Consider the following 26,338-nt stretch of genomic DNA (forward strand, 5'->3'; position numbering starts at 1 on the left):
CACTGGTGAAGCATTGGATACTGAAATTCTTGGTTTGTTTCTTCAAAAAACAACAACAACAAAATTCTACGAGGAGTTAAAATTCTGGCAACTAAGGATTCTATAAATCTATGTGCCTGTTTTGTGTGAAAACCGAGTCAATCATGGCTTCCGTGCAAGAAGGTTACCACAAAAGACACGCTTTGCTTAACGCCTAAATAACTCGGTCTTCATGTTTTCCGTGTCAGACTTGGCTGGCATGACACATAAAGAATAAGTTAGTAAGAGTCAACGTACATGTTCTCAGTTGAGGCTGTGAAACCTAATCAATCCCCAGCAGCAGTTTTATAACAATAAGAAAGAAGATTTAAGAATATTTGTAGATGTTAAAGATGTTTAATTACCTTTCATGCAACTTGTATAGAACCAATTCCACTTGGTTATACTGTTGGGTCCCAAAATTGTGAAGCTTGCAGGGAAAACACTGACATTACTTTAATTGCACCCATGTGCTAGTTGGGTCTTCTTGATGAAAGTCTTTATCACAAAAATGGCAGGGCATCTCAGCTACTTTAGCTAATCAAGAATGTACTATGAGTTATATAAAATTAATGACCTAGAATTAATTAGATGCAATAATTGTAGGTTGCATATACTACATGCTAGGTGTGCATGCATCGATAATGACTTGATTTAGATCATATTGGTAAGACTTTTCAATAGATCATTAATTTGGATCACTGGTTCTTTGGATGAGATCCAAGTTGGAAAGTTAATGCTTTCCCTTGAGATTTAGTCAGAGCTATAAAGTGAATTGTTGATTCAATTTAGACAAGACTAAATACTCGCTTAATGAGTTTTTACATCCATGACTCATATATTTATGCTATGTAAAGTTTTCATTTGCGAACGGCCTAGCATTGAATGGGATGTAGGATTATGCTACTGAATTCAAGATTCATCGGCGCATATCGTTGCAATTAGTTTCTTTCCTGCAATTATTAGCCAACCAACTTCTATAGAATTGCATACCGTATATCACGGTCAATTCATAGTTATGTATCAAATCTTAATTTTAATTGACTCTAGACTTAATCCTCAAAAGAAATTGTCTTGAATTGTTTAAACGACGGATAATTAAAAAAGAAGAAAAAAGGTAAATGGATCCAACTTGAACTAGGCTAGAGATTAAATTTGACCCTGCCCAATTTGTATCCTAGATTATTCTAGTAGGTTAAAGAGTTCGAGCACTAAAGTCTGGACTTGCACAAGCAGAATCCAAAGGAGCTGATAGCAACCTTAACCAAATCCATTCAGGCTATGTATATATTTCTAATCATTTTGCACAATACCAATTGGCAAATGAACTAATAGCCAACCACATGGTCTAGGGACCACAAACTAGCCTGACTCCAGCTATCAGAGCTCCTTGGTTTGCTGACTTCATTCGTCTACTTCACCACCCTAGAGACAAGTGCATTGAAGTAGTCATCACTCACCACCTTAATCATCTTGAGCACCATGCCAAATCCGACACATCTCCCCTTGAACAAATCCAATTGTTAGAGGGATGTTATGCACCCAGTTCAGCTGATTGGTAGTGATAATTTTGTCAAGTTAATGCTTTGTAGTTATGCTGCTGCTCTTAGCGCCATCACAGCTGAATCACGACCGGGTCTGGCCTTAGCCTGCGTGGGTTGGACGTTGGAACAGTGCTCGTAGGAAAAGTCCAGGTCGATGAAGAAAAATTCTTGCCGGCTCCCACCTTCTCTCTTTTTTTTTTCCTTCCCCTTCTTTTGGCAAACTGGATTCCACCCTTCTACCGCCCCTCATCAGTGTTTCTCAGAAGCTTCTTGGATTTGGAGCCATATCTAGGATCCAAGTCAGAGTTGGCCAAGTAACCAAGGCATCTTCTTCTTTCTTTGTAAGAAAGTTATAGAGGACTCTGTCTTTCTTTTATTAAAAAGGTAGAAAAGCCATTGCCATTGAGGGTATAACTTCCAGAAGAATATAACATACTCCAAATTACAGTATCTTACAAAAAGAATAAATCCAAATTTTGAGTAAAAAAATTATGAGAAATGATATAAATTAGGAAGGTAGTTTATGATGCATATATTAAAATAAATTTAACGAGATATTAGCTTATTCAATATGCACACTCTTATTTTTGTCATCGCCAACCTTGAATGGAGTCTGATGAAATGTTCATGAAGTTTGACTGTGATATTTGGTCGTCACTCTGTTCCAAGTTCAGTTGGAAAAAAATCAAGTTGGTTAGGGGAGACCGCAACTCGACACACCGAGGAATGGGCTAATGAGTTATATCCGACCTAAGCCATTAGATAAAATCTGATACTTCTTGTGTTCTCCACTTTAGTTATTTCTTTGTTTTAACAAACGCAATCTATAAAAACTATTTGATGGGTTTTCTTTCTTTTTTGCTAAGCTCTTAGCTAAGCAAACGAGAGCTGAACATTTCACCTCTAACCTGGTTCTAGTACTAGATACTTTACAAATATATGATACTGCATGCTCATAATTAATGCAACCAAGTGTTTGGCTCATGACTCATGAGATGCCACGCTAGGAAATAAAGAGACGCCATCCGGTTAGAGAGTAGATATTCTGTGGTAATTCAGAATGGTAGTTTCTCCTCAAATTACTGTCCATCCAAAGTATCCATAGATCATTTAATTATGTTGGGAGAGAGTGTAAATTGACGAACTAAAGGAAGTTCATCCAAATATATTTAGCAAAGGCATAAGATAGAAACAGTTGATCAATATTTTCTTCTTGTTCACAAAGAGCACAAACCACTGAAGCATTCCAATGCCTCCTTTTTTTATTTATTTAACTTTTCTGCTGTAGAAATTTTGAGCTCGGAAACTAGGATATTGAAAAATTTGATCTTCATAAATTGGAATCTTTCAAATGTTCGCCTCAAAAATTTTGTCAATCTATACAAGATTTCAATTTCAATTTCTCACGGTAATTGGAGATCAAAAATTTCTGAACACGTTATTCTTTATTGGCATCATTTGAGGGAATTCATAACCAACTGGATTTAATAGATCTGCCACCAAATCTTTCTTCTTTGCTGGTAAGTCAACGAGAACTGGAAAGTAAAATGTCAAAAGATGAGGTAGAAGCCGATGGCTGTAAAATTGGTGATAAGAGGGGGACAGGTGGAAGGGGGATTTCGTCGAGCAGGCGGGAGGCTTGATGGCTGAGGCTGAGGTCGGCACCGGAGAGGAAGAGTCTAGCGGCGAGGGAGGGAGGACTTTAGGGCGAATTTAAAATCATTTAAAATCGAGCAAATAACATTCTTAAGTCATCCCATGGCTTCCGGAATTTGCGCCATTAACATTCATCGTCTTCTTCCTCCTTCAAGATGGTCGCCAACTAGTCTGATCTCTTCCTTTGCATCCATTGCCAGCTTCCATCTCTCACCATAGAGGTAGAGGGATTTGGGACGGATCTCATCGGAGAGAGGGGAGAGGAGGGAGGACAGCGTGCGCGAGACAGCAAGAGCATAACCCACCCGTTTCTTCCAACCATATGTGTATGTATAAATGTATGTGCGTCTCTCCCTCTATGTTTAACATTATACTAGCCCTCAACTTTCAGTCATTATATAAATAACTTTGTTTTCTTATAAAGTTCCAATCAGCTTCCATACAATAACCCATATATTTAGTTCCACATCAGCTATGCACTAAATAAATTTTGGCACTTATAATAACTTTAAAATAATTTTTTTGAATAAAATTCTAAATTATTACAAATAGTATCGAAGCGATCCCAACCCATAACCATATAGATTAAAAGGCATTACTGCATGAGCTCATTCGAGCAGACCATGATATGATTATAGTGTTTATGATTAGATTTATGGTACTTATAATTGAATTTAGATGCATTTGAACCTTTAACCTAGTAAAAATGATAAATCTTAAATGGAAAAAGAATGTAAAAACTTATGCAAATGTATGCTTAATCTCATATTGGCGGGCGATGCACTGAGCAGATATTTGATATTTATATAGGGCTAAAAAAATCCAAATAATAACTTTCAGCTAGCCTGAGATTCTAAATTATTACAAATAATATTAATTTGAGTAAATGTCACATTTATCCTTATCCCAAACTGTCTTCCGATTGTCTAAATTGTGATGCAAATTCCCAACCCCATTTATAGGTACCTCACTTTTAGCCCCTTATACGTTATCTAGGGACGTCATCAATGAAAAATCTCTACACCCAGAACTATGGCATCCCTGAAAGTCCTGATGGTTACCCAAAGCATGAACTTGTGAGGGATATTGTCTAATGAGATATCTCTAAACCCAGGTCTATGACATCCCTAAAGTCTTGATCATTACCCAAAGCATGAACTTATGAAGAGTTGATTTGATCAGGAGATGACATGATAATATGACAACTTAAACCAACAGTTGGAGAAAATGACAGCTCAAAATAACCAATGACCGATCAGTGAGGATGGACGTTCTAAAATTTTAAGATACAAATGCATGACTAACAAATATTGCAACACTAAGAACCTTGGATAATAGAGGGCTCACACAAATAACAAATAAGACAGATTGTAATTATAAGACAAAAACAAGCACAGAAGTTCATCAGTGGCACGTAAAATTCAAGCTATTAAGTACGAGTCCTGCTGCTCCCGGCACTCCTCACCGGATTGAAGTACGGATGAGCCTGGAGGACAACCAGCAATGAAATCAGAAATAACTCTCCTGAAAGAAATGAAGCTGCATGCTAATAATATAAAGTAATAGCTGCAATTACCATGGCTTCTTTTGCAGTTAGCCTCTCCTGCTGATCATACCGAAGCAGCTTGTCCACAAAGTCAACAGCCTAAAAAAAGGGAGAGGAAAAGAAAAAAAATCTTTCAGGATCAAGCTTAACAATGGCAGCGCTTCAGGAAATTTGCAAATAACATTTAGTTACCTCAGGAACTGCTAGATGCTGATTGTCAACATTAATGAACTTTGACCATGGTTTCCTGCTATGCCTGTGACAATCTTGACACCCTAAATTTTAGAGAGAACACTTCAAGAAAGATAACAAATCGAATTAACCGTAAGGAGCATTTCAGGACCTCCCAACAAGTGCCTCAAGGTGTGGGTCGAGCTCTAAACGATATTTGTTGAGATAAGCATTCAACTCATCTGTTCCAAGCACCTAGAGCAGATAGCAAGACCTCGATAAGCTTTGTATGAAAAAGAACGATGGCAGATACTGATTAACGAAATTTAATCATTGAAGAATTCATTAAATTCTAAAATATGGTCATAATAGGGAATTCAACGGAGGAATGTTTGACTGAGGAAGACCTAATTGCATTACTGACATAAAGGAACCTACTAAAAGTATTGGTCAGCACAGTTCCAGATTACAGAATAAAGACAAACCATATATTAACGTGTGGCTGTTGAACATCCCAACTCCTTTCTCATATGCTCTTCAAGGCAATAAATGACTAAATTCTCAGTGAAAGAAGAAGATAAAAAACCAAAATTAAATTAGACATTGTCCCAATACAGGTTTCTCGCTGTCGAGACCAGCGCTGATATAATAATTTTCTAAAAGATCACACTCAAGTTGCTTTACATCTCTATCTTTCAGGCAGACAAATGCAATTCGATTCTGATGTTTAACAGAATACCCAAGTTGAGCAGCAGACATGCCAGATACCATCTCAACTTCCAGGAAAAAAATACCAGTGGCAATTAAAGCAGTATCACCTAAGTTTAATATTAGGAAATAACATATTACAATTGAGTTTAGAAGAAGTTTTTAGATCACTTGTTTTTAATCATCATACATAAAATTTATGGTATAATGTCAGTTTCTAGTCCTACAATAACTTCGCATTAAAAAAATGCATGGAATGATAATATACCGTATTATACTTTAAAAAAAGAGAGATTTTTTTAATGTTAAGAACAGTACCAGAAAAGACAATTCATGCGTATTTCCATCAGAGTTTATACTTCAATACTGTTATAGCTCTGTCCTCTTTGCATGTGTAATTGAGATAACATCCACTAGAAAAAAAGAGGGGGAAAAGGGCAAAGTGTATGTACTTGATTTAGACCTTGAACGAAACGCTGTACCTTAGCTATTTTTACCAATTGATCATAATTGTCATGCCCGTAAAAGAATGGCTCCTTGCGAAATACCTGTTGAGCAGGAGATTAAGTTAATTCAGAAAATAGTAATATTTCTTAAGATTATGACCATCCAGATCACTTACCATCCCAGCAAACATACAACCAAGGCTCCACATATCCAAAGAATAATCATAATCTTGCAGATCAACTAGGAGCTCCGGACCCTTGAAGTATCTGGAAATGGAATTTCCAATAGCATTTAATGACAGCAGACAATAGAGAACAAAAATGCCTACAATTTCGGGCTTGAAGATATGGAAATGGTGATAGGTTAAATAAAAAGTCTAATACTCCATAGCATGTGCATTGATGGTCTACTCCAGCTAGTCTGCACACGCTAAATTTAATCAAAGATACCCATTAATGATTAATTTATTGAATATATACAAAAAAAGAGTTGACTCATCAATTGGCCATTGACAGGTGTTGGATATTCTTGCTGTATACTTGCTTGAATTTGTGGAAGCAGCTCAGGTTGGAATAATATTAAAATCAACTGCATATAAAAAAGCAAATGTAACCATCACCATAACCAGAACCAGAATCCTTAATATTTTTACCAAGCTTTTGTGGCCAGCTTTATGAACCCTCATTTGCCAAGACTCCTACTTAGGCTATCTTGATGTTACTTAGAAAACAAGGAATCTTCAAGCATCATGAATATTAACTTCGATTGCTTTTTGTAATTTGTTCTCTTAAAAACAAACCTCAACCTTTTTCATCAAGTCTTGGGACCAGGCCAGCAAATATAAAATCTTATGATCACTATAAAAAACCTTCAGCTCTCACTAACCATATTCTTTTATCGAGTTAATCTAGCCCCCCACCCAAATCTCTGACTAACGTACCAATAACTGTACTGCAACAGCAAAAGGAGATTGCCCTCTCTCCAAGGATAGATGGTGGAGAGGAATACAAAGCTATAATTGAAGCACAGGTGCATGCTCTTTTGTTGTTATATCTTTAAATCAAAGACAACCAAAGAAATTGAAATTACATGGATAACAGACCATCAGACACGAGGCCTCAGAAAATCATGACAAGAGGAGGCACACTGATGGTCAGTCACCATTAGAAAGCAATCACTCCAACAGTTGCATTGACATGGAAAAGCATTCCAGCTAAGTTAAAACGAATTCTAATCATATAAAAACAAGCACAACAAATGAAGGGAACAAAGCATTGGTAACCTATGTCGGAGTTTGAAGTCTTGGTAAAATCTATCAATGAGTCATTTCAGTGCATTAAAAACCTCCTGTAGCCTACTCCATTAAAACAAATTAAAGCAGACTTAGAGATCTCAAGTTCCATCCTTCAACTGTATGTTGCAAATGAGGGTGCCCACTATTTGAATTGGTAAAATCTTTTGTTTGGATATGAGAGACCTGAGTTCCATCCCCCCACCTCAATTTTTGGCCAGGCTTCCACTCATCCTAGTTCTCAAAAAAGAATTATATATTGCAAATAGATACAAAAATAGAAGCTTAAATTCTTCCTAGTCATACAAGAACTCCTAGAATTAAATATAAAGAAACTGTTATATGTGCATGGAATTAGAAGCGCTAGATAATAGGTTATCCAAGAAGTATGGTATTTAAAAGCTGTATCATCTATATACTTTCCAGATCTTGTGGTCCTCAATTTTGAGGAGAACAAATCCTCAACCACCGAGAATAGTATACCGATAACACGAGAAGGGAGTGATATTGATGTACCTTTTTGATGTAAATGATTTGTATGATTGGGCAAGAATATTGTTTAGTTTTAGAGACTATTTTGCAGAATAGACATCTTTCAATTCTGGGCCACTTTTGCAATGATTACCATGCTCCCAGAATATCATCATTTATTTAGCAACACAAATTGAGGTGAGCAGCAAATTCATTTGGGAAGAAAAGTGGCTCTGCGCATTTAATTAGCCCAACTACTTGCTTGACTGTTTTAACTAATTGATCCATTCCTCTCTGGTCCATCCTGCTTGACATTTATTAATTACTGCAAACTACAGACATTAGCAATAATCCAATACACTACTCACAGTGGTCTATTTCACCACACATGAACATTGTGTATAATCACCATATGATCAAGGTGCAGAAAGTGCATCCTTAAAATTGGGTTCAGCTGAGCAACTAAAGCTCAAGGGTTTTAAAGAATAAGATCTACAAAGTAGGGACTGCACAAAACCAATCATTTAAGTACCATAAGTTTTTGATCATATTAAAGGGAGCAAATAAGTCCATTAACTGAAAGCACTTGAAAGTTTTACTTTCAACCCTTTGCTACAAATATGCAAAGGACAATATATATGATAAGATCTATAACAAATAAGCTTTCCTCACAAACAAATAAGCCAGAATTCCCATTTTTTCCCATTTCAGCAACTTGAACTGAGTATGCATGTGATCAATCAACAATCAACAAACGGTTAGGCCTATGGCTGACACTTGTTTAGACTGTTGTTTTGGTCAGCCATACAGGGCCTGATCAACCATGTATGCTGATCTATATATCACCTTAGCCCAACTTTATCACAACCCAGAAAACAAAAATTTCCTTTTAATTCCTTTGTTCTGTACAATATAGGATCTTGAGATCAAAGACATACAAGGATCAAAATGTAGAATTGTCCGCTAAAGAATTATTTTGGCCTGCAACCCACCCAAGGAATGCTAACCAGAAGGACCAATTAGACCTGATTTTTCATGAAATGTTGATCCAATAGCCCTTTATTCATAACCAATAGATCATGTTTTTCTTGGCATTATGAAAATATAGTCTAGTAGAGTACAGGAAAACTATTCCAACTTCGACTTTACTTAATTATTACTGAATGTTCATTAATAAATGGCATACAACTAATGATACTTCTTTTTGTAAGAAAGGCTTATACAATAAGAAAGTTGATTATAAAAAACAGACCACATAATCAAATGGCTCTTTCTGAACACTTCAACTTTGATTATCCACAAATTAACAGCCCTCCAATAGGAGATGATCATTATACTTTAACAAAATCTGTACTATTGTCACAAAATGAGATTCGTCTGCTAAAATGAGAAGCATAGGTGGCTCAACTCACTAGGAAGCTAAATTCTTCTACATAGCATAAAGCAGTAACACTAGAATCCAATATATAAATAAAAGGTTTTTCCAACAAGAAGGAAAGAAGAAAGATATGCAGATTTAAATTGTAGAGCCAATCAAATTATTGAGAAGGAACAGACCTCGAAGCAACTCGGACATTGTACTCTTTCCTTGGATGATAGAACTCTGCAAGACCCCAGTCAATTAGACGAAGCTTGCGCTGCTCGTGATCAATCATAACATTGTGAGGCTTCACATCTCGATGCATGATGCCTTGTGAGTGACAGTAATCTAGTGCCTACACAAATACCTGGAACAACTTAAGAACAATCAAATATAATGAATCTAATTTTACCTTCAAACCAGTGACATGTTGCAAGAAATGCTCCAAATATATCAAAACTGGATGAATTAATAATCATCTAAATTAATATTTCCTGTAAAGGTTTAAGAATTGAAAAATTAAACAGAGCTTTATCATTTAAACTAACTAGGATATCCAATAGAGTGAAGCAGCTAGCCAAAGGAAACAGCTACAAAGAGCAATTGCTGTCTTACATGATTAGTTAGAAAGAGTGAGAGCCCAATAAAACTGATTAGAAAGATACATATTGGATAAAAGGGGGAAAATGAAGAGAAGGAAAAAAAAGAGTAAGCGAACGAAGAAAAGATACTGAAAGAGCAAGCAAAATAGAACACTAGAGTAATTTAGTCGATAGAAAAAGATTGCACCATCCTCTCCCACTAGAGCTGGTTCTGCCAATGTTTGAAAACTCATTTCTGGTTTCAGTTTAGGTTGGGATTGTACAGTTTAAGTTTTGGCTGATTCACTCCAAGTTTCTTGTGGTTGCAAAAAGCAAGAAAAAATAAAAAATAAAAGAAAAATATTCTTAAAAAAGCGAACAATGTTATTATGCAAAAGTTAGGGTATTCTATGGTATATAGATTTTCTAATTTTGTCGTTTCAATAGTTTTAGGATAATGCTAACATTGTATATAAGTAAAATCGATAAAGTATATTGGTATTCTATCATGAATATACATCAATATACACACATATTATTTGGAAAATCATTATATTTAGCAATTATGAAGGTTTTGAGTACCTAGTGCATTCAAATCTTCATTTTTTAAGTTCTTTCTCATAATTATGACATTCTAATCAGATGCATGGAGTTATTTGTGTTAGTTTTATGCAATAATATAGTAAGGTTCTCCCAGAGGCATTTGTCCATCAAGGTTTATATTTATTTTCTATCCTGTTTTTAACTCAAGGAAAAAGGAAAACAACCAAAAATTGATGTTATATGGCCTAGGTACTTAAAAAAATAAATAATTATAATATGATAGTTAACACCAAAATAAAGCATCAAAAATGCATTTATGACTAGTTTTGGTTAGTTTTGACCAAAACTAGACAAAAACATTGAAACTAGAATAGGAACCTGTCAGTTCTGGCCAAAACTGACATACATTATTGAAACTAATCGAAATGAAAGAATAGGGGTCAGTCTCAATTCAGTTTCGACCAGAACTTTTGGTTTCACTAATCTAACAATGAAAACTAGATATTTACAACCAGCAGAGCAAACAAAACTATTGTAGAGCACAACAGGATGCAGGAATTCCACTAGATCTTGGGAAGATGACAGGTCTTCATGCTTGACTACGTCACCGAATTCTCGTGCATATGCTCAAGCACAAGTTTACATAAGACACGGCAAGGAGGTTTCTTCTAAAGCATGGGAGCATTGAAATCAAAGAAGACATTGAGAGCCACTCGTATTGACTTAAGAAGCCCTACAATTTTGTAACCTTCATTTTTGAAGTTGTGGTATGATTCCAATATAAGATACTTTTGTGTATGCTGAGTATAACTGAGTGGTAAGTGTGGAATTTGTAGGAGTTTTAAATTTAAACTATTACTGAAGACTGCATATTTTCCACACATATTTAGAGAGAATCAGTTCAAAGTATGTTCAATGAACTTGTAAGAGGATGGGCATATTCAACTGTCTCTAGTGCTTTTGGGTGGAAATAAGCCCCAATATATAATGAAGAAATATAAAATGTCACTTAAATCCCATAATGAGTGCTAGTATGAAGGCCAAACTGAGTTAAATCACCGACATACTAGCCTTGCCACCAGCAGAATGCTACTCAATCCATAACCTCTACCCACAGCAATACCTACTACCCATGTGCCCCTCTCCTCTCAAGCAGCCAGCTTGAAGGGTCCCCATCCCAGCCTTAACCCTTACCTACCCTTTTCTCCTCACATGCACAATATTGTTGGGTTCCCTTTATCACATCTTGCAGTCGAGGTAAAACACATCCTCTCCATATCGGACAAGGAAATCATATCCAGCCAAACCAAATATGAAATTATGTTTATATCTAAAGGAAAATCCAATGCTCTAGCCAATGCTTAGTTCTTAAATAGAACATCCTCCTCCAACCTCCAAGCAGAACGTATTCCTCCAACCTCTGAAAGTCTTTGCATCAATTGTTGGGCCCTTGATCTGCTCCTATCCATTCTAATAATTCTATTTCAATGCATACCACTTATGGATTTTCATTTTGACTAGCACTTCACACAAGAACTTTGTATGATTTCAGATGCATGAATGAAGTATGAGTGCTCTAGAAATTTAGACTGGTCATCATCTACTAAATATTGAAATGAAAATTGCAGTATCTAACGCGATGAATATGGTGCTCTACACAAAGATAGACAAAATTCCAGATCCAAAAAGTCAAAGAATAATGCTCTCTAGCCTCTAAAACTCAAGCAATGATGATCAACCCATTTAAGTCAGTTGCACCTATCAAAGTGAGAATAATTATGTTCTTCCTCATATTCAAGACCAATCCAAACTCTACAACTTTCTGACAGGTAAGTCAAGTTCATTAGAACAACCACAGGCCAAACTTGTGGCATTGTCTGCGCACATCATGACTTCTAATAACCAAGGTTCTCCTAGACAATAAAGGACTCTCCAAGTGTTCCTAGTCAATCAAAAAGTTCTCATAGTACATTCATACATCTCTAGAAAATAGTGAAATTTCCCGAGCCAAAACATTGCAACCTTACCACTGCCAGATTCAAACACTTGTATCCGCTGCCGCTATATCTTACAGTTCTTATATTTTTCACAACTACCACAAGTTAGACATCCATGTCAACTTGCATCTGCCTCCCTCCCAAAAACCTATTGTTTGAATAAGTGTCAAACATTATCATCTACTTCAGTATCTTAATGCATTCCAAGAATTTCATAGTATTATGATAATATACTGGTTTCCAAATAGCATGCACGAATTGAAATCTCTGTCATCCATATGATCTAAATTTTATGGCCATTTTCCATTAACATATTGTTTTTAGTATAAAAAGAGATAATTTCTGTTGTACTTATATCCAAATGTAAAAGTCTAACAAAGTCACAGAGGTACAGGGTACATATAGATAAGGAAGATGAACTAAAAATTTACATCTTTGTATATGATACAAGCAAAATAATAGTTTATACAATCTGAATATTAACGAGTTCAGTTTATCTGAAAAAATTAAATGAGAAAACTAGGCAGTATGAAAGGTTTAATAGAAAAAATAACAATAAAATGTGATTTTCTGATATTTCTTCAATAGCAAAAATGTACTGTGCAAATGGAATGATAACTTTGGCTTTAATAGTTCATAAATGTAGTATCGGACATAATATGCTGGTAGTTCTTTGATACCAAAACTTACTATGCAAATGGAATGATAACCTTGCCTTTAATAGTTCATAAATGTAGTATCGGACATCATAATCTGTCAGAGTTGGATAGAGCACTTTGAAGTCTGTATTGTTGACATATTCAAAGATTAGACTGGGTGTCTTTGATTGCTGATCTCTGACAATATCAAGTAATTTTACAATGTTTGGCCCACCACATAGGTTCTGCAATATCTTTATTTCCCTCTTAATCTGCATTGCCATCACAATTGGAAAGAAAAAACAAGCAATTAAGCAAAGGATGATATAGTAAAAGGCAAAATTCTTACATATTGAACCTACAAGGGAACCCAGCACAAAAATTATGAACAATTAAAGACCAAACAAAAGCACCGGCTAAACTTCAAAGCATAAATGATGGCAAGTCATTGAGAAAATAAAGACCATACAACAGATATATAGTCTGCCCAGTTCGATATTGATTTCAATAATTTCACATAGATCTACCTACCAGAATTCATTGCTTCAGCAGATGCTAGGTGATCTTGAAGTTCCCGGAACCAAAATCCGCTTTAACAAGAAACTGATCACATCAACTTATTTGAAACAAAAACAATCCTCAACTCAATAATACTCAACAAAAAGACAAGTAGAAGTGAATTTTTCACATGATCTTTTGTTCTTCTGATAGATATGCATATAGATCGAAATGTTTATTGAAATCCATTCAAACTTCAAGAGTGAATTCAAATAAAAAATAATTGTCTTCTACTAACATATTTCAAAAACTTAAAATGCACAAAGATACCCTGACTTAAGCTCATCCAAATTGACTAAATTTATGTAGTCACTCAGTTATAAATGAAAGTAAGCCCATATAACAACACTATGATATATAGTGCATTATAGTATCTTAATGCATTACCATCATATGTGATGAAATAAGGATGGTTATGTTACATTGTCATGTGTTGATACAGGGATTTTGCATAGAAACAACAAGATGAATTTGCCTTTCCTTGAAGCTATATTCACTTGACCAGTAAACCAATGAATTTTGTTTCTTCTGCTTAACTGCATATGCATGTACTCTTCTTTATAAACAATGTGCTGTGACTGTGGCAAAGTACTATCCAATCAACATTGTCTCATGCTTTGAATCTTCTGAATGAGATCTAGAATTTATTGAGAACCATTTCACTTGAAAGCGGTCATTTGATGGCAATTTAAAAGACGATATTACAGAGTGATGGAGCTCATACAAGGTAGATAGTTAGGAGGCCAAGAAATCAAAAAATCTCAAGGAAAACCATAATCACTGACCATATTATTGAAATACAAGCATTTCCAAGTATTTAAATAAAATAAAACCAAAAAAATAATGCTCGAGTATACATAGGCATGGGAGTTTACTAGTGCAAAAAAATGATAAAACACAACTTAAAATATCAAGTATGTGATGAACATATCAAACATGTGATTAAAAATGATGTGTACTGATCCACCTCACCGATAATCATTCAAAAGTTAAAAACAGCTCCATCCAGTTCAACAAGTCCATTCAATAAGTGGAATAAATGTTGTTGCAAAACTTAACATGGTATTAAGGGATAGCCGTGACATTGATATATAAAAGAGAAGGATCCATGGTTGGAACATAATAGAAATTAATAAGCCCATCTAAAAAGATTCATGGCAACTTTATCTCCATCACAAATATGTGTTGTAGCAGTCCCAACTTATTTTACAAGCACAAGTAGCGGGAGACCACTAATTCTCTAAAATGTCCTTGATGTTGCAGAGCAAAAGTTTGCATCACTGATACTCAACTCAATTCAACTAAGCCCTAATCTCAAGTTACTTGGGGTCGGCTGCACGAATCCTTTTCCTTCATTCTGCTCAGTTTAAGGTCATACTTTCTGAAGGATGTAGAGATATTGCATCATTGATAATTAGTTTTATTTCCTTGAAATTTCGTTGCGAATAAATCTCATTTAAAGTGCTTTTTTTTTTCTTGATGCAGTTTTTATCACCACTTCTTGAACCTCTAACAAAAATTCAAGGCTCGCTTTTCTTTTTTGGACCTACGACATGTTATTAGAATCCTCTTCTTACTGTAGCTCAATTTTTACGTGCTTACCCTACTATCTCTATCCATTTTCCACCAAATATATTTTAAATTCAAGCAAGTTACATGATTTCTGTGAAAACTCATTTTAAAACCTTTTGTTCATGCTTATAATATAAATTGCTTAAAAGAAATCTATATATGTGGCACTCAACATATTCAAAACCTTCTTCAATCCCCAATATTTAAATACAAACAACATTATGATTGTTAAAATTTTAATATGCAATTCTCATTGGTTTCATGGGCATGTCACTAATCAAATAATACTCCAAAAGAAGCTTCAATGTTCCCCATTCATCAAATATTTCCTGAACTTTAGATGTCCGTTTGAGTTTTCTTATGTCAATAGATCTACCATGAGGAAAAACTGCAGCGATGTATCTTGCAGATACTTTTTACTATAGACTCATGGGTTTCCCTTCAACTATTTTGTACTCTTTATTCCAATTAGCCAATCGATTCTAGCTCATGTAATTCTTAACATCTTTTCTGAAGGATGGCTGTCTCGACCCAAACCGCACAAATTCAAAGCGTACCGATCCGTTCCAGGTGGAAATCGGGTTGAGACATAGGTTCAATATGGAATAAGTTTCGAATTGACCTGAATCGACCTGAACAAGCAAAATCAAATGCAGATTCTGTTTGTGACAGACTTCAATCCAACCTGAACCAACCCAAAGCTAGCAGAACCGCCTAGTTCTCTCGGTTCAAGGTGGTTCGCTGAAATTATAATGACCAAACCCAACCCTGAATCATCTTGCCTCCCGATCACTCTCTCCCTCCCTCTTGCATTTAGCTGGGGTTAGTTTTTCTCTCTCTCAAAAATGGCGACCATCTCAGCAACTTTGCCCCCTCTACCTCTCTTTCTCCTTTCTCTCTCCCAAAGACGATAACAATCCGGATAACTTCGTCCCCTCTCTCTCTTTCCTCCCTCTATCTCTTCCTCTCTCCTTTTCTCTCTCTCCCCCCTATTGGTTTTGGTACACCTCGAGCCTGTACATACATACCAATACCGTGCCAAACCAGTCTCAGTTGGTATGACCCCAGTACCGGTTTAGCAAATGTTGCCTTCTCATTCACAAATAGCATGCACTATGATGGCTTCCTTGCTGCCAACAGCAAGTCCATTAATAACAAGCATAAAGAGAGAAAAGTCTATGGGCAATCATCGTTACAACAACCTAAAACAGAATCTCACTTGCCTCACAACATTAGCTTGCTTCAAATGATCCCAAATATTCCCTCAGCACACTTCCATCCATTAAAGCTTATGAATTTGCCTCTTCCTATACTTTATCTTCTTTCATAAAGTTGCCTTGTCCTTCCAGATTTTCACCATACGTTAGTAAAGTTATATTTCGCTCTTTTGTAACTTCAGACCATGGATCAAAACTTCAATTTCAGATAAATGATTCAATTTCGTATATTCCTTTATTCCATATTCCATAAATTCTATATTTGTCTTTAGACCCCAGATAAGACTTTTCGCAGCCATGGAAAGCTAGAAGCCTTGTTATTCGAAAGGAAGAATCAGAAGCAACAAAGCAAAGACAACTAAGCGGTCGCAAGAGTTACCAGGCAGAAAGAGACAGGTTTTTTAATTTTTGGTGCAGAAAGAGTCAGGTATTATCAAAAAGCTAATACCCAGACAAAAGTGCAGAAAGACGGTTGCTTGATCGGAGAAAGCTCGCACCTTTTTCTTCTTCACCGGCTTTAGAATCTTAATAATGCATTTCTCATTGTTCGTGCAATGAACTCCCTCGAAGACCTCGCTGTACTTTCCCCTTCCGACCTTCCGAACTACCTCATAATCGTCCTGTTCCCTGCGAAGGGGACAAAAGAGAAACCTCTCTGAATCAGTAACAGGGAATAAAACGAAACTCTAAGGGGAGATCTGAGGAAGGGAGGAGCGACGATCTGGTACCCCCACTGGACGGTGAGGGACTCGTAGTCCCAGTACTCCTGGGGGCGGTGGACGTTGACGTCGGCATAGGCCCGGGCCTTGGAGGCAGCGCCGGGGAGGCGAATGGATTTCCCGATCTTGTGCGCCAGGGTTTCCGGTTGGGGGGCGATGGCGGGGTGGGCGCGGGTGGGGCTCTCGGCGCCGGCGAGCGGCGGGCCGCAGCTGATCCGCCGGAGAGCGACGCGTCGTAGAAAGGGAAAGGAGGAGGAGGAGAAAGAGGGAGACGAGGGGCGAGAGAGGAGGAGGAGTCGGTAGGGTATGGAGCGGAGAGGCCCCAAGGCCATGAAATAGAAAGAAAAGTCGAAGATATCACGAGCGCGGCGAGCCCATCAAAATTCTTCCCTTTCTCCCCCCACTCTCACCGACCGAAAGAAAAAGAAAGAAATTTTGATTATTCCTTCCTTCAATCATAAGTCGTTTTCTCATCTCACTATTATTTCCTTTATTTCGGGGACATAATTTTAAGGTTAGATCACGCTCCCAAGGTGGACCTCCCTTAATAGTTGGTGTGGGCAAGGATTTCTCCATTAAAAATTCATTTGGTTTGCACAAAGATTTATTTATTAGAAATTATATAGAAGGGGGGAGTTTTGGAGGCCCGATACATCATCTTGAAGTGGGACTCAGTGGAAATGGTTGAGTGGATTCTATAGGAAGGGTCGGAGGTCATCGACCATCTGATTTTAGAGGACGTCCGGCGCTTACCGCAGGAGTGCGACGTCTTACAGATTGTGCATGTGTTTCGGAAGACAAACAGAGCTGCTGACTGAGTCGCTTTCTTTGTTGCTCATCACTCTGAAAGTTTCTCTTGACCCCAGATGTACCTGTTCTTCCACCATTGTGGAGCATTTTGGCTTTTAATTCTATAGGCAATACTCATTCGGTATTAGTGTAAGCTGCCGGTGTACCCAAAAATATATATATTTGATTCGTTGAAAAAAAATAATCAAAATATTTTATTTAAAAATTGATTCTTCCAATGCATGTAAAAATAATTTTAATATATTTAGTTGACTAAAAAAAAATATTCTAGAATAAATTATATTTAGTTAAATATTTATTTTTCTCAAAAAATTATATAAAATATTTATTATATTTTAATAAAAAATTATTCATGAATTGTGATAGCTTAAAATAGTTTTGGAAAAAAATTGTCAAATTTCAACATTAGTTTTTCCGTATTTACCATAAAAAAAATTTTATAAGATATAAAAATTTCATTATTATAAAAAAATAAATTAAATAAAAAATATTTTTATTAACTTTTTTTTTTTTATCTTCTTTTTGCGCAAACCAAAACGAGTCGTAAACGGTCCCAAAGTGGATGAGGAGTCCTCGCGGTGCGCCTCCAGGCACCCTGCATCCCACATGGCGGTGCGCCTCCAAGAATTTGCCACGTAGACGGAATAGCCTTAGTGGATTTGGTTCCTTTCTTTAAACTGATTTATGTCATCTCACTGTGCTTGGTCAGGTTGATTCAGGATCAGGTACATCCAATAATTGATGTGGATAAACTTATAAATAATAAATTTACAAGGACAATGAAATACATGAAAAAACCCCTTTTTTATTATTCATCTCGCTCGCTTAAAAACTAGAGCTCCAGAGCTCGAAAAAGGCGATCATCCGCTAACCGGAGCTCCGACAAGCTAAATGAGCGTGGTGGTGGAGGAATCCACAGACCCGGCGGCCGTCGGCAGCCCGCGGGCTTCATCGCGGCCGAAGCTGACCGTCCTCTCGCTGATCGCCCTCATCTTCTTCGACGTCTCCGATGGCCCCTTCGGCGTCGAGGACTCCGTCGGCGCCGATGATGCCCCTTCCTCTCCCTCCTCGGCTTCCTCCTCTTACCCCTATTCTGGTCCCTTCCGGAGGCCCTCGTCACCCTCGAGCTCGCCGCCGGCTTCCCGGACAACAGCGGCTACATCCTCTGGAGCTTCCAGGACGGCCTCTGGAAGTGGGCTAAAGGCACCTTCTACAGTGCTCTCTACCATTTTCTCTCTAGATTTCGTCTATCATTTGTTATATAAAAGGACACCCCACTTCTCCATTTGTGTAGGTGTGAAATGATTTTGATCTCTTTTGTAAACCCATCATGATAAACATGCAGAAAAATTTCCTCCAGATCAAGTCGCACTCACATTTGTGGAATATTGCTTTTTAAAACTGATTTAAAGGAAATGATCTAATAAAATATGAAAAGATTTCTGCAAATGAAATTCTCTTTTTTTTTCAGAATTACTTTTAAAAGTATGATATTTTTATATAATTATTTGTTATTTTATGCATAATTATTTAAAATTTTATTTTATTTTTTCTCAAATCTATTTTATATAAGTCTGATTGTTGGTATTCATATAATATCATATAATAATTATACAATATTATCTACTTGTCAGGTTGATAAACGCAATATGGTGCCAATGACACCTGTTCTTGGCTACATAATGCCCGATCCAATTAGCGATGCTAGGTGCTAATGCATTGTCATAAATAATGAACAATTGGCTATTTTAAAGAATAGGCAATGATATTTTAATATACTTGCAATGGCGTCTGTTGCTACTAAATTCTGAGCCGAGGTCGAGATACTGCTCGACTTGATTTGAGGTCGGTAAAAGCTAAACTGAATGACATTGGATGAGATCGAGATGAGAAAAAACTAGCCGCCTTCAAGACTAACGTGCAAGAGTCCACTTATCGGAAAGTTTCCAATGGAGGACTCTTTGATGCTTAAGTCAGAATAGTAGAGAAATAATGTGGAAGGAAAAAAAATTATAGAGAGAAGTTTCCATATGAGCTTACATGAGGATCTTCAAGACACCCTTTTATATAAGGTAGAATACTGATCCGTTATCTGATTTGGCGCGATATACTTTAACTGTAATGTAATAGCCGGTTGCATGTTAACAGCATGTCAGTGTGGTAACCGTCTCACACAAGCAGCATGCAGTGGCAAGGGGGTGGCTGATTTGAGGCAGGCTCTTCTCAATCATGCCGAGCATTTAAATATCGATCTAACCATCCACATCAGATGAATGCCTCAATCTCACCCTTGAGTTGGATGCACTCCTCGGTATTATGTTCGTGGTCTCTGTGGAATCAATAATATTTCTTTTTATTCATCGGAGCCTTCATTCGAGGAGGAGGCTGCAAGTAGCCTCGGCTCTTAATCTCCATGAGGATATGAATCCTCAGTGCAATAAGAGGACTATACCTCTCAAATTTTCAAGGAGAACTCTTTGGCCGGTGTGAACTCTATTCTTCATGGGGTGAAGTGCTTATTGATACATCCTGCTCTTCATGTCTCCTTTTGCCTCCTCTGTTCGCCATGGCTCTTCTTATGTTTGTATACTTTTCAGCTCATGCCAACATCTCGGTGGAGTTTACAGAGAAGCGCTTCTCCAACAAAAAAGAAAAAATGGGACGGCCTTAAACTGCCCTTCATTGCTGACTCACCCACCGAGTGATGTAGGTCGTAGACTTGCAATGCCGCCACGTTGAAGCAGTTGATATAATTTCTGAGAAACTCTTCTTCTCTCTGCTTAACTTTGAGCAACACATCGGAACCATGGCAATATCTTCGGCTGGTGGCGAAGCGCACCATAAAGAGGCATCCGAACTGCTTGAAAAAATGAATCAATTCGAGTTGAAGCTCTGAGAACTAGAACCGAGCTGCCTTGTTAAGAGTAGCAAAAAAAGCTTTGCAAAGCACGATATCGATGGCTCCATGCAACATCATAAGAGCTTTGAAGCTTTTCAAATAATCCAAAGGAGTCATCGTATAGCTCCACTTGAGGCATTTTGAATCGAGGTGAGATCGGTTCCGTCACGATCTGCTGAAAAAAAAGGAGGTTTCATGAAGAAGTTGAAGTCATTGTTCGATCTTGAAGTTTGCCCCCTTAAGCGCCTAATTTGACAGCCCTTCTCCTCGATTTTTCTATTAAAGTTGGCTTCCCGCTGAGGTAGGGGATCCATATGATGAGGAGACGAGAGAATGGAGGCTTGGAGTACATTGCTTCCCATCCCGACCAGGACTCCTCCATCGGATATTCTGACTCTGGTGAGATCGCTTTGGACTTTGGTGTCAAGAATGGTGGCTGACTTTGCACGTATGGTGTGTTAGTTGTTACGAGTGACGACTAAGCTGAATAGTTTTGGTTGGATTGGTTCTGATCACATTGCTGTTTGCTATAAGCTTTGAACTTCTGCGGTCAAGACCTGCATCTGTTGTATGAGCAGATTAGACTGCACAGTGTTCACAGATGCAGAGGGTTGTATCGGCATGGCGTGTTCCATACTCTGCAGTGAACCTAGTGAGGTCGGAGCTCGACGTTGCGAGGCATGGGATACTCCACGACTCCTTCGTAACCTCAAAATGATGATTTCCTCTTCGTTTTGTATCGGTACTATAGTATCCTTCCTCTAGTGCTAATTTGTTGCTGCTAAATTTTGAACCGAGGCCAAGATGCTGCTCAGTTTGCTTTGAGGTTGGTAAAAGCTGAACTGAGTAACATCGGATGAGACCGAGGTGAGGAAGAACTGGTCGTCTTTGAGGCTAACCTACAAGAAGTCCACTTGTCGAAAAGTTGCCAGTGGGGACCCTCCGATGCTTAAGTTAAAATAGTAAAGTAAAAGTGTGGAAGAGAAAAAAATGTAGAAAGGAGTCTCCAAATGAGCTTATCTGAAGATCCCCGGGCTACCCCTTTATATAGAATAGAATACTGATTTGTTACCTGATTTGGCGCAACATGCCTTAATTATAGGTAATAGTTGCCTGCACGTTAACAATATAGTAACCATCCTACTTGAGCAGCTGCGACGACAATTACGCCGATCGTGCATTGACTGTAGCGTCACCATAACTGCTAATCTTTATTAACACAAACAGAGAGGTACCTCTGTTTTTATCGAAGTTCTTCACTTCGGTAATACCCAAGTCAAAGAGGCCGGTTCTAAATCGAGGTCAAAATATCCAATATTTTTTTCATCCGTGCAACTATCCCTTCCCCCAACCAACCGACAGAGAGAGTACTTTCTCAAAATAGAAGACCCGCTCCATAGCAGTCTGCGAGTGGAGCTCAACTCAAAGTCTCAAACGAGAGGATATCTTCTCAAAATTAGAAGACCCACTCGATGGCGAAGTGGGGGCCAAGTCTCCGAACACAAAACAAGCGTCGCCACTCCCCGACCATAAATCGCACGTGCCTTTGACCCAACATCGCAGTGAGAAGCTTCGAAGCCCGGCCCGAAGGCGGCCCCGTTCCTTTCCCCTCACCTTCCCACCTCTATATAAGATGCAGCCGCACGCCGCGAGCCCCAAAAAGGGCAAAATTAAATCCCTTTCGAACCCTCTTCGCAACCCCCGATTTCTCGAGTCCTTAATCCCAAAGCTCTTCGACGCCAAAGGTTGGTCCTTTTCTTTATTTCTTTCGCCATTTGCTTCTTTCCTTTCTTGATCACGTGCTCGATTTGTAGTTTTAATTGGTTTTGATCGCCGATTTCCGGTTAGGGTTTCTCTTTGAATCCGTTTTCCGGCAAAACAGTTTGTATGATTTGTTTATTTGTGGCAATCAATTACTAGCTGCATTATATCTGTAATTCCACCGCCCCGCCCCGACCCCGAGAATCTAATATCAGCTGCCTTCTTATTTTCTTTTGATCAATGAATGATTCTTCTTCGAAAACCTAGTTCTTTATCTGATTTTCTTGAATTTTTTTCTTTTTATCCAGCGATCTGATCTGATGTAGCTACCATCTGATCTGCAGCCCAGATTAGATTGAGTTTTGTGTTATTGGAGACAAAAAAGTAGTTTTGTTATTAGGGTTTCGTTTTCTGGGTTTTAGTGGTCAGTGAGAGTTAGATTAGTGAGCTGCATTTTGGTGATTTTATGAGAATTGGAGGTCAAGATGCCATCTTACAAGCAGTTTTCCCGAATTGATACCATGGAGCTTAAATCTCAGCTTTTCAAGAAGCTTGGGCGGCAAAAAGCCGAGAAGTATTTCTATAATCTGAAAAGATTACTCCACCTGAAACTTAGCAAGTTACAATTTGATAAGTTGTGCTATAGTACTATTGGGAAGGAAAATGTTGCTATTCACAATATGTTCATCCGTTCGATCCTTGGCAATGCATGTCTTGCCCTGGGCCCGCCTAGCAAAGAGACAGTCACAGGGAACTCTCGGACCAGCAAATTGTCGAGCTTTAGAGACACATTCCCAACATCCCCTCAAAGGGGAAGGTCTATAAGTACTAGGGATCACAGATTCAGTGACCGTCCAAAGCCCCTCGGGCCTTATGCAAAGATGCCTCCTAGACATGTGCAAGAAGTCACTAATTCTTGCGACTTGCAGAGGTCACATGAGCAGCAAAGCGCTCGAGAGTTGATATCCATTGGCAGCAAAGCTTTGTTAGAAGTTGCATCTGTGGAAGATGGAGAAGAGGTTGAACAAGCGAGAGCTAGTCCGAGTGTTCAAAGTAGAAGCCCTGTAAGGTCACCCCTGGGCATTCCAAAGACTGCCGGTGCTCTTCCCCGTAAAACATTTAGCAGTGGTTTTGCAGCAGGCTTTCATCTTTCTAATTCATATGTTCCTGAGTCTTGTCATAGTAGTTCTGAGCTGACTGATACAAGATCTTTAAGGAAGCAGTTGGAGCATAAGTTGAAGGTTGAAGGCTTTGGTTTATCAGTGGACTGTACTAATTTGTTGAATAATGGTTTGGATGCATTTTTAAAGAGGTTGATCAAACCCTGTATGGACTTAGCTAGAGCGAGGTGCAGCAATAGGAGGATAAGTCAAACAAATGGGAGGATTTTTCCTGGTATAAATGGTATGTGGCAAGAAGAACAGGTGCAAGGGTCAAATCAACGTTATTATGTCTCATTATTAGATTTTTGGGTGGCAATGGAATTGAATCCTCAGTTGCTTGGTGGCGATTGGCCTGTACAGCTTGAAAAGACATGCTCGCATCTGTTGGAAGAATGAACCATAGCTTGAAATACGATTTCAGTCTCGTTGATTGCCTCTGCAAGTAGTACTTAAAGGATCGACGGGCCTCATGAGCCTTTGATACTATTGAAGCAACACAGTATGTCATTAGGCACAAAGTACAGGAAAAAACATTAGTAAGAGACCACAGAGTTTACTCACAAGAAATTTCAAGTTGCAAACAATTCATTATGCCTTCCATGCAGAATAAATTCCATGTGCCTTCCTTAGGATTGAATTGAAGTGACATATAGGTGTCACTACTGAAGCCTCCATTTTCTCTTTACCATGCTTGTAAATAAAGTGTCGCTTCTTGATTTTTGTGCCTATTGATAGACCTATTTTTTTGGTTTAGATAAGCTGATTATAAATTCATTATTCTTGTCTGTTTTGTTGGAACTAATTTTACTACTGATATAAGCATACATGATTGCTTATCATTTCCTTGTTACATCTATCCAATTTTGATATTTTGGATCAGCTACAAGCATCTGCACAGAGTGCTGCACCAAGTTGTGCAGCCTAATGTTTAAATCAAAAATCATGACATTTTGGCATTTTTGAAATTTAGTCTAGTTAGGGACATTTACTTCTAAAATCTTGTTGAGTTGCACTGAATGGAGCAGCCTAATGTTTTCCTTCTCCATTCATGAGGTTTAGATATCATTGTTGAGTTGGGTACAAAAATTGGCTTGCTAATGGCAACATACTATAAACCAGGAAAACTTTAGTAATAAGCCAGGAAGTATCCGAAAATAAATGATTCGGAAGTTTAGCTGCTAGGAAATATTTTTAGGAGTTACTAGATTTTAAAGAAAAATCTTAGCATAATTCAGAATCACTAGAAACTTAATGTAAACTGTAAAGATTATCAAGTAATAAGAAGGTCTATTACTTCATATTTATTTATGACACACTCATAGAATTAAGTTAAATTGAGAAATAAATAAAATGTTTGGAGTTTTCATTTGCTAAAGAACAAGTCTTTATCATATAATACCGAGTACACTTTCAGTTTGACTGTTCTCATCTATAACACCCCTTGCTTTTTTTTTTGCTCGCATCAGTTGTAGAAGATAATTTGAATTTCATTTCTAGTCCACCTTTCTATGGAGTTGAATTCTATTTCCATATACTACTCATGCCTCTTCTGTGTCATCAATGTGGTGCAGGGTAATGTTAGGTTAAAGCTGAAACCATTAGTAGTTATTTTCTTTGGAATAAAGCTTGTGAAAGAAGCTTAGTTCTAACAAAATAGTTGTCTTACTGCGAAAAACATAGATGGGTAAATAATAACTTAATGGGTTACTTCACCACTTGTTCATTATTTTGGAGCTATACTTTGTGAAACCATCTCATTGCATTTGAAAGATATCATTTAATGTAGATGAAAATTTTGAGGATGTGCTTTTTATCAATATAAACATATTCCATTGATGCACTTTGTTAGTGGATATATTGTTTAATGGTAGTTGCACAGTGTAACTTCTCATTTTTAAGGGGCAAACCTGTATTGTTCAGACTTCATATCCAGAGCAGATCATGATATGCTGGTAAGTGCTTCATGATACAAAACGGCATTTTCTTGATACTGTTCGTGTATTAATATTAGAACAGTATGTGGCCAAGTCTACTGGATATATTCAATCTGAAATTGTATCTTTTTCAGGACAGTCAAAATCTATATGAAACAGTAGATATGACCCCATACTCATCCTAGGCAACATCAATACGTACTCTTTTGAACCTTAGGTCCTTTGATCCTACCACCAGTCTACATCTTCTAAGAGCTCGTCAAAGTTCTAGCCCTAGCCTACAGGCTTGTTGGTTTGTATGAAGAAGAAGGGCTTCATGCTGGGGGCTAATGGCTTGATTTGGGCCGTGCCCAAATAGGCTGTCCAATCCACAACTCCAACAGAAAATTCAGCCAAATTCTGTTGGATTATCCAAATAGACTCCAAATCAGAACTTCTGAAGAGGCAATATTATATATTAGTTACTCAAAATAGAACTCCTATGAAGTGAAACTTTTATTAAATACGAGTTTTTCCTTGTTAAATTTATATCATATTTTAGAGGATAGTTTATTAATCTATTTACCAAAAAATTAAATATGTCCTAAATTTAACTACAATATTTTTCATTTTTTTTGTTGAATTGTGTTTCAAACGTACCTGGTGTGTGAAAACATAAAAAAATACAATCAACAAATAAAGGTATGTGAAAAATTGGAGTATCATGTATTTTGACCAATAAATTGTGTTTTCAA

The 26,338-nt window shown here is 37.5% G+C and overlaps 2 protein-coding genes across 4 annotated transcripts; one reads left to right on the top strand and one right to left on the bottom strand.

Annotated features, from left to right (window-relative positions):
• Nucleotides 1-4,387: 4,387 nt before the first annotated feature.
• On the bottom strand, nt 4,388-17,494 carry LOC103709217 (casein kinase II subunit alpha-like). 2 transcript variants are annotated; one of them, XM_008794451.4, is made up of 11 exons: nt 17,047-17,494; nt 16,816-16,945; nt 13,207-13,243; nt 13,049-13,116; nt 9,410-9,567; nt 6,266-6,356; nt 6,126-6,191; nt 5,108-5,190; nt 4,957-5,020; nt 4,795-4,863; nt 4,388-4,704 (listed from the first exon to the last, which is right to left on the bottom strand). In XM_008794451.4, exons 1-11 carry the CDS (start codon nt 17,367-17,369, stop codon nt 4,648-4,650), a joined length of 1,146 nt encoding a protein of 381 aa, XP_008792673.1. In that variant the 5' UTR covers nt 17,370-17,494; the 3' UTR covers nt 4,388-4,647. The 2 variants fall into 2 exon arrangements, with proteins under 2 accessions (XP_008792673.1, XP_008792671.1); XM_008794449.4 differs by having other exon boundaries at nt 13,049-13,243.
• Nucleotides 17,495-22,320: 4,826 nt separating this feature from the next.
• On the top strand, nt 22,321-24,522 carry LOC103709216. 2 transcript variants are annotated; one of them, XM_017843367.3, is made up of 2 exons: nt 22,321-22,491; nt 22,852-24,522. In XM_017843367.3, exon 2 carries the CDS (start codon nt 22,993-22,995, stop codon nt 24,064-24,066), a length of 1,074 nt encoding a protein of 357 aa, XP_017698856.1. In that variant the 5' UTR covers nt 22,321-22,491; nt 22,852-22,992; the 3' UTR covers nt 24,067-24,522. The 2 variants fall into 2 exon arrangements, with proteins under 2 accessions (XP_017698856.1, XP_008792669.1); XM_008794447.4 differs by having other exon boundaries at nt 22,323-22,491; nt 22,816-24,522.
• The last annotated feature ends 1,816 nt before the right edge of the window (nt 24,523-26,338 follow it).

The sequence above is a fragment of the Phoenix dactylifera genome, unplaced genomic scaffold (assembly GCF_009389715.1).
Source record: "Phoenix dactylifera cultivar Barhee BC4 unplaced genomic scaffold, palm_55x_up_171113_PBpolish2nd_filt_p 000007F, whole genome shotgun sequence".
Taxonomy (NCBI): domain Eukaryota; kingdom Viridiplantae; phylum Streptophyta; class Magnoliopsida; order Arecales; family Arecaceae; genus Phoenix; species Phoenix dactylifera.